At 41.5% G+C, this 15,218-nt stretch overlaps 1 protein-coding gene across 37 annotated transcripts in view; it reads left to right on the forward strand.

The window, feature by feature from the left end:
- The window catches only part of LOC124008624 (receptor-type tyrosine-protein phosphatase delta-like), a 651,437-nt gene extending 637,801 nt beyond the window's left edge, over positions 1-13,636 (forward strand). For all 37 annotated transcript variants that reach the window (XM_046320037.1, XM_046320036.1, XM_046320049.1 and 34 more), the window contains 7 exons: positions 4,708-4,993; positions 6,421-6,599; positions 6,712-6,838; positions 7,119-7,244; positions 8,215-8,369; positions 8,783-8,918; positions 10,913-13,636. In XM_046320037.1, coding sequence (XP_046175993.1) covers positions 4,708-4,993; positions 6,421-6,599; positions 6,712-6,838; positions 7,119-7,244; positions 8,215-8,369; positions 8,783-8,918; positions 10,913-10,981 — 1,078 coding nt within the window. In that variant the 3' untranslated portion in view covers positions 10,982-13,636. The remainder of the gene's footprint in view (positions 1-4,707; positions 4,994-6,420; positions 6,600-6,711; positions 6,839-7,118; positions 7,245-8,214; positions 8,370-8,782; positions 8,919-10,912) is intronic.
- Positions 13,637-15,218: the final 1,582 nt, after the last annotated feature.

Consider the following 15,218-nt stretch of genomic DNA (forward strand, 5'->3'; position numbering starts at 1 on the left):
CTACCAACGGGACATTAAAATCTGTAATATCTTATGTTTCACGGAGTCGTGGCTGAACAACGACACAAAACTTATACAGTTGCCTGGGTTTTCCCTGTTAAGGAAAAACAAATGTGTCGTATAATTAACTGCATTGTACAGTCACTAGGGCATTTGATTAATTAGCTGGCCAGGCTATTGTTTGCAGGAAAACACTTATTCCATGTTGCCTGTAAGAAATCAGTGTTGCAACACTCAAACTGACCAAAAGAGATAATCAGTAGGTGTGGGTGTGAACCAATCCTAAAGAAACATTGTTTTTAGCTTTCACACAACACAAATCAGTGTAATTTCTTTTGACAGTTTGTTGAACATATTTTCATTAGAGACTTTCTCTCAAACACGCATCGACAAAAACAAACGCACACGACACACATACAATAATTGAATCTGTAATGGCCCCTGCAGTCGAAGGAGCAGAATAAATTTGACACACAAACACACACAACACACATACAATAATGTAATCTGTAATGGCCTCTGGAGTGGAAGGAGCAGAATTAATGTCTGACCAAAGTCGACCGTGTCTCAAGCGCTATTATTGATTTAGCTGCTTTGTTGTCACGCCCAGACAGAGACCCCAATTTACCCAGGCTTCAAGAGTGCACATTACGAACGGGACAGTAGAGGAGCCTCCCAGATATGACATTGCTGTCACACAGAAACCCATGGTCACTGTCACTCTTGTCTGTCTACTATCCACTTCAGACCTTCCCATCGATGGTCGTATTTAAGTCATGCTCAATAGCGAGCTCGCCATCTCAACATTACTTTGGGTGACATGCCTTGTAAAAACGTGACAGTCATCGACAATGAGGTGAGGATAAGTGGTTGGTGTTCTGTTTTTAAAATTGTCTCTCCTGGTTTCAAAGTGCTTTGTGTCTTTTGTTCATAAAAAATGTCTTCCCTGTTGAAGCCAGGCAAGTGCATGGCAATTAGGAGCATTGGGGTTTTGAGTTTACTTGTGTTTTTTATAATGAGTGACAAAACAATTCAATTGCATTATCATTATTCAATTTGATTTTGTAGGACTTCCCACAGTATTATATGCCCATTGTAATCACAGTGCGTAAAAAGTTCACTTTATGGCCAAGTTCTTTAGTAAAATGATTGACTAGTGTGAGTTTGCTCAGTTTATAGTCTGAAGCTCATTAGAGAGTAACTTTAAGTAGGCCTATGCGAGATTGCATCTTAAGTCCTGTGGCCAACATTGACGCTCAAGCTTTCAACAAAGGTTCATAGAAAAATGGAAATGTCCTACAACACAGGATCAAAGTTAACTATCCCTATATTTCAACAGAACACTTTATATCATACGTGGAAAACTTCCCAAACCCAGCCGTGGACATCAGCCAACATTTCCCCCGAGGAGCAGTGAAGAAGGATATTATTGAAAGTACATCCATGTGTTCTCTCTCGCTCTCTCTCCGCATGATGTGAAGTCATCGTCTCTTGTGGGGGGCGCATATAGTAAAAGTCCCCCACCCACCCCCACGGAGCACTGAACTAGGTTCTGTGTTTCAGCAGTTCCATTCTGTTCTCAGTGACCCACAGGGTTGCGGACCGTTGTGCTCCTATTGGAACCAGGGCCGTTCAGGCGTTATGGGTTAACAGGGAGACGTCACAACAGACATTATTGAATGTAACCGGGATCGCCAGACCTTTCTGCAGCTCTTTGCGTCTCTCAACGAGTAGCACGGGTTCAATGCTGGGAGAATTAAAGAGACATTTAGTTAGGAAAAATGTCCCTTTTTTGCTGCGACAGACATACTCTTTGGTGGTTATTGTATGATTCGTACTCTGTCTACTTGAACAATAGGTAAGGCACAGACTGACTTTGAAGGTTCATGTTAGAGTGGGAATGTTAGAGTAGTGTCTCGTATGAATAGGAGGCAGGAATAAACATAAGTCTACAGGAAAGGAGTCTAGTCTTCTGCAAGGAAGTCTGTCTTTAATGACCTTATTGCCTCATCCCCTAGTGAAATTAAGTATTCTCAACCTATTTGTCCTCGAGTGGCAAGACTGCGGTCTTGTCTCACACATCACACGATGGGTTAAGAATTAGTCATTAGATGCGTCTGAAATGGTATTATATTCACTATATAGAGCACTACTTTTGACCAGGGCCCATAGAGGAAAGGGTGCAATTTGGGATGCAGCCAGTGTCTCCTTTTGAGATTGTGGAGAACAATGTAACCATACTGCAGGAGGGTTTATAGACACACACGTTTACAAGTATACACGCAAACACACATAATCCTGTTTTGGTATGATTTTATCTCTGATGAAACTACGTTGCCATTCAGACAGTCTCATTGTATTTAGTAGCCATACGCTAAAACTCATCTTGCATAGAGGGGAAGCATTTTGATACACAGTGTAAATGGAAATGAGTGGAAATAATTGCACAGCCTTCTGGTCGCCATTATAAGCCATACACTGAACTTTTATGGTGAATTTGAAGTTAGTGGTTTGGTTGGTCTGTGTCTGTTTAATGGGTGAATGGAGTGTAAAAAGGCGGCTTGAGAGGTTGCCCGACCAAAATAGATTCAGTAACAATACCAACATGTAATTGCTTTTACTTTGTCTAGGCTTTATCTACTCCAGGTCCAGTTGCAGCTGTATTTTTCAGTGTACAATCTCCCCATTCCCCAAACTCTGAAAAAACTTTGAAAACACATTAGCCTAACACTGATGTCTGCCGATGTCCAAAGCAGCTGGCTGCGCCTGTCAGAGCATCCAGTGTCAGTTCTTTAGTGCGGTGGGGGGGGGGGGGGGCCTAACAGGCCCCGAATCAGGGCCAACCATCCCCCTGGACTGCCAAATGTACGGAGCCTCTCTTTCTCTCTCTGTCGATAATGGACGAGGTGAGTGGCTATGTCACCCCCGCTCCTCCCTCCTGTTCTTCCTCCACCTGCCCATCTCTTGATGCTGTCACTCTGTCACTGGCATGCTCACAGGTCATTACTCTCCGGCGTTTGAGACTGGACTGTAAAGTGGCGAAGGATTAGAAACAGCTGGGGCCGGGGGTAGGCTTAGACCCTGGATGTGATTCATATCCCCAAATATTCCTGAGACGGTTTCACACACAATATTTTAGGATCACGTGTGGTTCAGACACACACACACACACACACCAATCTCTTAGAAAGCCCAGCAACACCCATGAGCATCTGTGTAATACCTCAAGAGTCACGATAAAGCCAACATCAAAACACGTCCCCAAATCAATCAGGTAACGTCGGCCATTTTAAGCGCAACCACAATGATTTGCAGCAACAAACGACTCACTTATACGATTTAATTCCCTCTCCGCTGCACCATGGCACATTAGCCAGACTTGGGCCCCGGGGGACTATCTTAACTCCCTCTTGAGTTTTTCTTCACTCCTTTTTTCCTCTGTATAAATGAAAAACAAATGGCCTATCAGGGGAAGAGAGGCAGGGGAGCGTTGGTCACACCTCGTAGCCATGTCGACTTAATGGGTTGAATAACCTATTTACTTTAGAGCAGCCAGGCAACAACTGTCTTGTCAATGCTCGGCTGGGGAAGATGTGAGCTGTCAGGCGGACTAGAGTTTACTCTCTCCGCGATGCCATTGTCCCAAAAAATGAAGAAGAAAAACAGCATAATATTCAAATTAGACATCTCCCCTCAGCAGTCTTTCCATGTGGTTACGTTTATAAAGCATGTGTTGCTATCTGACCTGAATAGAGGAGCTCAAACTGAAACAGTAGCCATACATTTTCCTTCCTTCTTTCTTTTAAAACTTTTTTTCTGGTTCTAATGTGAAAATGTGCCAATGAGAGTATAAATAAAGAGGCCTGTCTTTCAGTGCCTTCTGATTTTAGCACAGTGCGCTAAGCTAATGGCAGTAATTGAAGTTAGCTGCGCTCCTCTCCGACAAAGTTACCTGGCAAATGTACCCGCCTCTAAGTCACACAGGGGGGGCAGGTGCACCACGATTGCAGTACCAGCAGAGAGCCACACTTTAGACCAGACCGCTGCAGCTAGAGCTATTCTCCTCCACCCGCTGCCTCAGCACCACCACTTTGATTACGCTCCAAGCCAAAACGGTCAGCTCTGCTGTGGCCAAGGGGATAGCAATGAAGGTCAAGGGGTTTGCCCCTTGGTCTTGTCCCTGTGTAGCCAGGGAGCTTCTTAGGTCTCCTCACCACTGAGACAGGGCAACTCTCCCAACGTGGATCTGTCACTCATTCTCTACCAATGGAGAGTAATCATTCTCATCATAGGTGAATGGTCTTGCACAGCAGATAGTGGTGCACTGGGGTATGAAGGGTATATGTTAGGCCTGGATACAGAATAGAAAAATGTTTGAGTGAAAACCCCAGATGTAGTTTTAGGTAATTACTGTTGTAAAATAACTCAGTTCCAGCTGTAGATGGAATGGTGATTCTAACTAGGCCTGTTATCTGTTTATACATAATAATTTATCCTCATGAAGATATTATGTCAAAGGTGCATCATGGTTTACATCTGTCAAGATGGATGAGCCGCTAAAATATTTAGCTGAAGTCATCAATTGCCAACGCGGCTCAAAACGAGTCAATACCAAGTCAACCTCCCAGCACTGATTGTTTCCCACACAGGCTATTGTGTCTCTTAAGGGGGACAATATCAAGTTTGTCATCTTTGTTTTGTCTTTAGTGCCGGGGTCGGGCGCACGGGCTGTTTCATCGTAATCGACGCCATGATGGAGCGCATCAAGCATGAGAAGACGGTGGACATCTACGGCCACGTGACGCTGATGCGCGCCCAGCGGAACTACATGGTGCAGACGGAGGACCAGTACGTGTTCATCCACGACGCGCTCCAGGAGGCCGTCACCTGCGGCACCACCGAAGTGCCTGCCCGAAACCTCTACGCCTACATCCAGAAGCTGACCGGGATTGAGGGTGGAGAGAACGTCTCAGGCATGGAGCTGGAGTTCAAGGTAAGCCGCTCTGTGCCTTATTATTGGCCTTGAATTTAATTTCAAATTCTTTGTCGATAATTAGAAACACAGAAATTACAGTTATTTTAAGGGGGGAAAATTCAGTTCAGTGCAAGCTAGTTGTAAAAGTAGCTTGCACAGGAGTCTTACATGAGTAAGCATGCAGTTTATTGCAAAAATATATTGCAAAAGGAATAGCTAAACTGATAAAGCAGCATTGCAGCATTGCAGCATTTACAGACAAACAGCCAACATAAAGACATTGGACTGGATGCTAACCAAAGAGCAATGTGCTCCAGCTCATATCCTGCTATTGTTCCAAAGGCCCATGCCGACGAAAGAGGCACTGGCTACATAAAGAAAAGAAGAAGAAAAAACTTACTAGCAAGCACCAGTCCCTTTTTATGTCCAATTTTGTCTGATCCCATGTGAGGTTTTACAGAAAACTTAAATGTATTGTATTTACCGAAAGTCAGAGAGGGTGGTTAGATATTTTTTCATGTAAAAACCCCAGGCCTCCTGCCCCCGTCATCCTCCCCAACTCCCCCAGCTGCAAGTCACATCCTGGCCCTGGCGTCATTGATGGGCCAATCTCAGTACCACCACTCACAGACACTTTTCCAATTCCCATTAGCCCAGCGAGACAGCGTGGGGCCTGTGGTTTCCCCCATTCCAGTTAGTTGCCTTCCTTTTGTAACCCGACTTGGGTTAAGTCCCCCCCTTTGGTTACCCCTTTCCCCTTTCCGTTCCACCCTTATGGTTATAAGAGGGGTAGTTTTACAGCAAAATGTCAAACACAGGTTTTCCCCCATGACTAGGACAGTTGCCAGAGGGGGCTTAGAACATACACCCTGCATTTACAATGAGCGGGCTCCAATACCAACCCACCCACCCGTCATAGTCAGCCAATCTGCAGTGTGTTATATGTGCTGTATGTAAAGCCTGTTTTCCTTGCTTGTCACGCACCTACTTCCCTTGGCCAATGATGAATGGTGATACCCCTAAGAGATGTGAAACAGGTTACCCCTGGCCCTGTCCACGTCGGGCTTGCCGCAGCGTCCATTTTCATGTTCATCACAAAATAAAACATTTTGCCCCTCACTGCAAATCTGAGTGCAACAGTAATCCACTTGGTTCCCCTTTACACACCTAATGTTAACATTAAACATGTAAGTACTGTAGATGCAGTAAACAGCGTAGCCTTTTTTCCATTCAGATTTGTTGGCAGCCCGAGAACCCATGATCTTCCAAAGGCCTCCCCTCACTTTGGTAGCATGTGATTATTAATAACGTTCAAGTCTTTATATTAAACAAACCCCCTGTTTTTTTATGTCAACCACAAGCCAGGCACTGGGGAAATAAATGGAAGAGAGCTGCGTTCGCCAGCATTCACATAACCGCAGTGCTTCTTATCTACCCCTCTGTAGCGTTTAGCCAACACTAAAGCCCATACGTCGCGATTCATCAGTGCCAATCTCCCCTGCAACAAGTTCAAGAACCGCCTTGTGAACATAATGCCATACGAGTCCACGCGAGTGTGTCTTCAGCCAATCCGAGGGGTGGAGGGCTCCGACTACATCAATGCCAGTTTCATTGATGGATACAGGTGAGCTTTCATCTCTGTTGACCAAGATAGTTGAATAAAGGACTCAAATGGTAGTCCACTTTTACCATGTGTTCTGTGTTACTTAAGAGAGCATGTTGTTTTATGTCCACAGGCAACAGAAAGCCTATATTGCCACACAAGGGCCTCTAGCAGAGACCACGGAGGACTTCTGGAGGATGCTCTGGGAACACAACTCCACAATCGTGGTCATGCTAACGAAGCTCAGAGAAATGGGCAGGGTATGTTATGCAAAATGATGTTGTCTCTGTGCACTCTTGTTTCCCGTGCTAATCAAATGTTGCTGCTTCTTTAACAATACATATAAAAATTTTGCTACTTCAACTTCTCCTTTCTATGTAGTTCTTGAACTATGCAAAAATCAATTGAATTCAGACCAACAATGACACGTGCAAACCACAATCTGTAAGATATCCAGGCACTCTGCTGGAGTTTCAGTGTACCGTACAAGGTAGGATATCGCTCATGGAGTTTGTCTCTGTTGTTTTTCCACCGCTGCAGGAAAAATGCCACCAGTATTGGCCAGCAGAGAGGTCGGCCAGATACCAGTACTTTGTGGTGGACCCCATGGCTGAGTACAACATGCCCCAGTACATCCTGAGAGAGTTCAAAGTGACTGACGCCAGGGTAAGTGCTGTACTGTAATGCAGCCCTCATTTACTGTCTAAACAGTCATTGAGATTTGACAGTGCTAGAAAGCGTTCCCGACTTTGTACTTTTTGTCCAAATATATCAGATTCGTTGTTTACAGTGTGGAGTTTGGTCAAAGGGAAAATCTGTCTACTTTGAAGTCTTTGTCTTTGAACAACTGTTTGATGATAAAAACAGAGACAACATTTTTGGAGCCATTTGATTTTAACAGTTCAGATAGAGACATTGTTGACAGCATCAGTTGGCTGACTCCTACTGTTTTTGTTTTTGTTTTACTGTGCAGTAGTCTTAAAGCCAGCATCTGGACCCAAGAATCACCAAACTTGATGATTTAAAAGGAATATGTGCACAAATATATGAAGGAATTATGACATGTGTCAATGGTGTAAAAACAAATACTGCTTCTGGCAGCTTTGAGCCGCTGGGAGTTTTTAATTCCATCAAAGGCTTACACTGATAAATGGTGCAGGCTTCTCCTTTGTAGTGTGTGTTATACTGGGACCTGAATAGGATTACTTCCCCTTATCAAGGGGATACAATATCACTTAAGTAATGCACACCCTCAAAGACGTCATTTCAAGAGCCTGCCGAACACAGGCATATCAAAGGACTTAGTGTCTTTAGTATTCATATATTAATACATTCAGGTGAAAATGACATATCTTTAGTAACAAACGCCTGTCTGGTGTATAAAACTGTGCGCCTCTGTGCACCCTGATTTGCTAACAACTGGTATCTTCAATAGAAACGCACACACAAGCCTGTGTCATTACTGAGACATATTGAGATAGTCAGTTTTCCTTTTTTTCTTCCGACTTGGCCTGTTTGTCAAGTGCATTAGACGGGTTGCCTTGACTTCATCACTTGCACTTTGTCATTTTTCCATATCTTTGGTGTGACGTTCCATTCAAGGGTGCACACTGTATTCTCTCTCCCTATCTTCCAGGACGGACAGTCTCGGACGGTCAGGCAGTTTCAGTTTACAGACTGGCCCGAGCAAGGAGTGCCAAAATCGGGAGAGGGCTTCATCGATTTTATCGGCCAAGTGCATAAAACAAAAGAACAGTTTGGTCAAGATGGGCCTATCTCAGTCCATTGTAGGTAAGGATCCTATTTTATGTTCAACTGAGTTTTATATCATACACAGATGGTAAGCAAGTACAATAAAAGACCACAATATGTAATGGTATTTAAAAGATTTAGCTCCACTTGCAACGGAAATAGTGATGCTTTACTTTGATCCTACTAGGATAAAAGATCAGATCAAAGATCTATCCAGATATTAAATTAGCTCCCAGACAGAGTCCTCTGACATACCATGGCAGGTGGGGGAAATAAATATATATAAACAGTCTAGAGAACAAAGACAAATAACAACAGTCTAGTTTTGACTGTGTTGTTTTGTCTGGTCATGTCTGTTTTTTTCCGGTCACGTGTGGTTTTGTCAGGTCTTGTTGTCAACAGCTTGGAGGTTCTCAGACTGTTTATTTAGTGATTGATCATCTTTCTCGCAGTGCGGGCGTGGGTAGGACTGGAGTCTTCATCACCCTCAGCATCGTATTAGAGCGGATGAGGTACGAGGGCGTGGTGGATATTTTCCAGACGGTGAAAATGCTCCGGACACAGAGACCGGCCATGGTGCAGACAGAGGTGAGATGCCCTGTATACTGTACTCTCCACACCTCTCACCTTATGGAGGTCGACCAAGCATGATACATAACTGACTGACCTAGCTGCCACACTATATACAGTACCTTCGGAAAGTATTCAGACTCCTTGACTTTTTCCACATTTTGTTGCGTTACAGCCTTATTCTAAAATATATTACATTGTTTTTTTCCCCTCAACAATCTACACACAATACCCCATGATAACAAAGCAAAAATATGTTTTTAAACATTTTTGCAAATGTATTACAAATTTTAAAAAACTGATATCATATTTACATACGTATTCAGACCCTTTACCCAGTATTTTGCTGAAACACCTTTGGCAGCAATTACAGCATTGAGTCTTCTTGGGTGTGACACTACATGCTTGGCACACCTGTATTTGGGGAGTTTTTCTCATTCTTCTCTGCAGATCCTCCCAAGCTCTGTCAGGTTGAATGGGGAGCATTGTTGCACAGCTATTTTCAGGTCTCTCCAGAGATGTTCGATACGGTTCAAGTCCGGACTCTGGCATGGCCACTCAAGGACATTCAGAGACTTGTTCTGAAGCCACTCCTGCGTCGTCTTGGCTGTTAGCCTACGGCCGTTGTCCTGTTGGAAGGTGAACTCTCGTCCTTTTGGGAGGTGAACCATCGCCCTAGTCTGAGGTCCTAAGCGCTCTGGAGCAGGTTTTCATCACGGATCTCTCTGTACTTTGCTCTTTTCATCTTTCGCTCGATCCTGACCAGTCTCCCAGTCCTTGCCACTGAAAAATATCCCTACAGCATGATGCTGCAACCACTATGCTTCACCATAGAGATGGTGCTAGGTTTCCTCCAGATGTGATACTTGGCATTCAGGCCAAAAAGTTTAATCTTGGTTTCATCAGACCAGAGAATCTTGTTTCTCATGGTCTGACAGTCTTTAGGTGCCTTTTACTGAGGAGTGGCTTCCGTCTGGCCACTCTACCAGAAAGGTCTGATTGGTGGAGTGCTGCACAGATGGTTGTCCATCTGGAAGTTTCTCCCATCTCCACAGAGGAACTTTAGAGTTCTGTCAAGGTGACCATTGGGGTCTTGGTCATCTCCCTGACCAAAGCCCCTTCTCCGCCGATTGCTCAGTTTGGCCGGGTGGCCAACTCTAGAAGAGGCTTGGTTTTTCTAAACTTCTTCTATTTAAGAATGATGGATGCCACTGTGTTCTTGGGGACCTTCAATACTGCAGAAATGTTTTGGCACCCTTACCCAGATTTGTGCCTCAACACAATCCTGTCTCGGAGCTCTAGGATCCAATCATTTTAATTTACCACAAGTGGACTCCAATCAATTTGTAGAAACATCTCAAGGATGATCAATGGAAACAGGATGCTCCTGAGCTCAATTTCGAGTCTCATAGCAAAGTGTTTGAATACTTATTTGAATAAGGTATTTCTGTTTTTACTTCAAATATATTTGCACAATTTTCTAAAACTGTTTTCACTTTGTCACTATTTAGAATAAGGCTGTAACATAACAAATTGTGGAGAAAGTCAAGGGGTCTGAATGCTTTCTGAAGGCATTGTATTGTTAAATGTTAGGCAGGTAGCAAAACACAGCATTATATGGGATGTATTCTGTATTTTGAAAGTTACATATGTTGAAAACTTGATTCCCTACGAGCAAAGAAAATGGGTCTATGTCAACAATGAACTAATGAAAAAAATACCAAAATATAGTTTTTGGGTGGGATTTTCCTTTAAAAGCAGGAATCTTCTACTCTGTGGTGATTCAAGTACGTTTTTTTCTAAGCTTATTTATCAAATTTCAGAGCAGCAGCAAATCAAAATGTGACAGTTGCAGACAGAGAAAAAGAGAATGATAGAGGCCAGTGAAACTAAAGAGAGACAAAAAAAGAAAAGAGCACTAGACAGACAGAAAAATAAATAGTACCTGGTTGGAAAATAGTGACGCACAGTTTGAACTAATGTCACATTTTCTTTCTCTCCTTTCTCCTCAGGATCAATACCAGTTCTGTTACAGAGCTGGCTTGGAATACCTTGGGAGCTTTGACCACTATGCTACGTAAGAGTCCCTGTCCCGGAGGAAAAGCAGAAGGCCCTTGGACAACCCCAGCGAGCCTCTCTTCTGAGCCATAATTTCCTGTTTGAGAAAGTACTTCTTAACTCCTAGCTAAAGACTCAATTAAGTGTTGGATGTGAGACACAAAAATGTCAAAAAATTTATAAAGATGATTCCTGGAGGACCAAGTGTTTCCCAAAACCCATTGAACTCACCCTGACGTGGGAAAGAGAGAGGGAATCCTGACTGTTGGAGCATCTTATGGAATATTTTTTATTCTTCTGTTGCTTCAAGGATTCGTCTTGGGTTCAAATAACTGAAAGAAACATAAACAAAAAAATAACAGAACGTACTATTACATTGACAAGTAATGCATCATATTACAAACCATAGGAGAGGCAAATGGAGGCACAGAGAATGGCTTAAAACTCGATGCACATTGTAAAGAGACATTTCTGTTCCACAATCAAACTACGCAGAGACAACTACCCATCAAAAAAGAAGACACCAGTGCTTGGTCCAATATGAAAAACAGGACACAGCTAAAGTAATAATTAATAATATACCCAGTTTCCTGTCACAACGTTCATCATTTAAACAAATGGGGGGGTGGGAATGTTTAAAGATATATGACACAAATAAAACCTATTGATTTCGTTTTTTACTATACAGCTGACGTGCTTAATTTTGAACCATGTGAAATTTGATTTCCCTTTTTTAACAAAACAATCACTCGACAAAGTGAATCAAACAAAGTACTTGCGTAATCGTTCATTTTTTCCTTCCGAGTTGTATTTTTTAAAGCTGTAGAACTTTTCTAATGTATGCACCGTCATGCAGAGAAAGTCTTCGCTCTTTTCGGTTTTCTTGCTAATTTTTCTTTATGATTGTTTCTCGCACTTTGTGCAGTCCTGTATTCACACTACCAAATGTTGACTTTGTTACGGGGTTTTTAGTTTAGTTTTTTAGTTTTGTCTTATTTGTCCATGATCACATACACAATAACCTACTTACACCCATGTAATAAACTGGGGCTTTGTGGAATCAACAGGGATGAGCAAAGTATGAAGTTGCTGCTACCGATTATCTTAGTTCTTCCATGTTAGAATGATGGTAAAAGATGAGCACCTGATGGATAAAATACATGAAATGATATATACATATTTATGTTATATAAGATGACAGATATATACATTATATATGATTAATACATTTGCATAACCTATAACATATGTATATTGAAATAAAGTACATAATTTATGGCTATATATGAAACGAAAGGATTGTATATGAAAGCTTATACAATGAGATTTCTATACTTTGGGGGAAAGTAAGATATTTTTTCACTGGAATGCACATCAGTAGGACAAAAACGCATTCTGATTCAGTGCATATTTTCTTGTGCAATAAATAGGTGTATTATAGATAGGGTTCATGTGGATACTTTGTTAGACATCATGACAATGTTGTTCCCGTGGTGAGGCTTGTTGGGAACGTCACGTATCACCAGTGTATATAGATACGCTCATACAGTCTGTAGTTCCATAGCAGAGCAGGGGGTCCCTTAGACTAAGTCATTGCTCCATACAATAGGGCAAGGTACATAGATGTAACTTTCATCTTGAGGTTTTCAAACGCTCAATGGCATAACATGTTTTCATTTAGCATTTAGAGTGCCTTATATTTATACCTGTTTTTTATAACGTTCATTTAACACATTATTGTATTCTTTGAGAAGTCCGTGCATATAGAACATATAACAAACTGTATATTACATTTTTATCTTAAGTATTCATTTGTCACATAATATGAAATTATATATGCAAATACGTACATGGCAAGGCCCTATTTTCATTTTCTGTTGCCTTAATGTGGCTTAGTAAAAAAGAATAAAACATCGAAGACTCCCATGTCGTTCACTGATACCTTCGCAGAAAGTCGATGTGCATTTGCAACAAACTAGGACTATTCAGTTTATTAAGACTATTAATGAGTCAATGCCACATGCCTGTTGTCAACAAAGACCATGGGAAAGATCATGAGAATATTTGCGGAGTCAATGAGCTTTCCTGACTGTTCAAATAGGCCCGCATGTTTGACACTCCTTGTATAGACGAAGTGTATAGACACTCAGCCAAAGGATCCCTTCACTATGCCTTAGGCTTGAAAGTATTCAACTGATACATTTATTTGCAGTTATAAAACAGTTGCGGAAAGATACAAACTGTTGGAACAGGTTTAGTGTTACAACTCTGACAATCCTTAAATGTGTGTTACGTCTGCTATCGTGGAGGACTTACTTCTACGGTTTTCGGGGTGGAGGACACAAAATATTTTGGACCCCTCTTTTATTTGACCCTCTTTGATGGCTTTGTGGATGTGCATTCCAGGTGCTTTCTTTCCCTTTTTATTTCATGTAGCTAAATTGTTTCATTTTTTGGATCTGTTGCTTTATATATATACACAACCTTTCAAAAGTTTGGGGTCACTTTGAAATGTCCTTGTTTTTGAAAGTAAAGCACATTTTTTATGTGCTATTAAAATAACATAAAATTGACTGGCTCTAACCAACGTCAACAGTGAAGAGGCATCCGGGATGCCTTATAGGCAGAGTTGCAAAGATTTTTTTTATTTCAGACTGGCCAATAAAAAGAAAAGATTAAACTGGGCAAAAGAACACAGACACTGGACAGAAGAGACTGGTGTTTCGCGGGTAATATTTAATGAAGCTGCCAGTTGAGGACTTGTGAGGTGTCTGTTTCTCAAACTAGATATTCTAATGTACTTGTCCTCTTGCTCTGTTGTGCACTGGGGGCCTCCCTCTCCTCTTTCTATTCTGGTTAGAGACAGTTTGCGCTGTTCTGTGAAGGGAGTAGGACACAGTGTTGTACGAGATCTTCAGTTTCTTGGCAATTTCTCGCATGGAATAGCCTTCATTTCTCAGAACAAGAATAGACTGACGAGTTTCAGAAGAAAGGTCTTTGTTTCTGGCAATTTTGAGCCTGTAATCGAACCCACAAATGCTGATGCTCCAGATACTCAACTAGTCTAAAGAAGGCCAGTTTTATTGCTTCTTTAATCTTGACAACAGTTTTCAGCTTGCTAACATAATTGCAAAAGGGTTTTCTAATGATCAATTAGCCTTTTAAAATGATAAACTTGGATTAGCTAACACAATGTGCCATTGGAATACAGGAGTGATGGTTGCTGATAATGGGCTTCTGTACGCCTATGTAGATATTCCATTAAATATCAGCCGTTTCCAGCTACAAAAGTCATTTACAACATTAACAATGTCTATACTGTATTTCTGATCAATTTGATGTTATTTTAAAATGGGCTTTTCTTTCAAAAACAAGGACATTTCTAGGTGACCCCAAGCTTTGGAACAGTAGTGTATGTATATATAATAAAACATTATAAAAGTGCTTTTATTATTTAACCACGATGCCACATTTTATGTACCTAGTTCAGCAGTCTTTGTACATTTATTGATCCACAACATTCATTTTATTTTCCTATCTTGATCTTTTGATTTCCCATTATGCATGGTGAAACATTGCAAAATGGCCGCAGCAGGCCTAGTAGGAAGAATTGCACTTTCTATATCTCTTTATACTATGCACTGCCCTATTGATTCTGAACCCAATAATATATTACTTGAACCCATCTGTAAGAATCTCCTTCAACGTTCACGTTGTGTGTATGTAAATAACACAGAAAAGGTATCAACTTTGAAAAAGACAAAAAAGAAAGTATGTGGCAAAAAGAGCATCCATTCTGGTGCCATGATTACTCCAGAAGATGACTTTCCTAAATTTGTCCCAACCATCTGTTATTAACTAACGTGGCTTCGCCATTCAAGCTTGGAGTGTCATTACAGAAATAAACGTTGTGTTCTCTCTGCTCTCTATCTATCGCTCGTCTGGATGCATAGACTGAAATTAATTAATGAAATTGTAAACAAAAAAAATGGCTTGTTAAAAGAATCATACAATTACCTCTGGTTAGTTGTAAGCGTAAATTGTTTTTTTTTTCTGAATGAAAGGAGTGCTTTTTATTTTCTTACTTAGGTTACATTGGTGGCGAAATAAGTCTGTATGAAAATCAGTTATTTGCTGACACAAGTTCCATTTGTTATAAATGAATTCTATTAAACAATGTCTGTGTTATGCACCATGGTCTCACTTTTTTCCCTCCATTTCAAATTGACTTTGAAAGACTGATGAGGCCATTTTGCCTCT

The sequence above is a fragment of the Oncorhynchus gorbuscha genome, linkage group LG21 (genome assembly GCF_021184085.1).
Source record: "Oncorhynchus gorbuscha isolate QuinsamMale2020 ecotype Even-year linkage group LG21, OgorEven_v1.0, whole genome shotgun sequence".
NCBI classification, from domain to species: domain Eukaryota; kingdom Metazoa; phylum Chordata; class Actinopteri; order Salmoniformes; family Salmonidae; genus Oncorhynchus; species Oncorhynchus gorbuscha.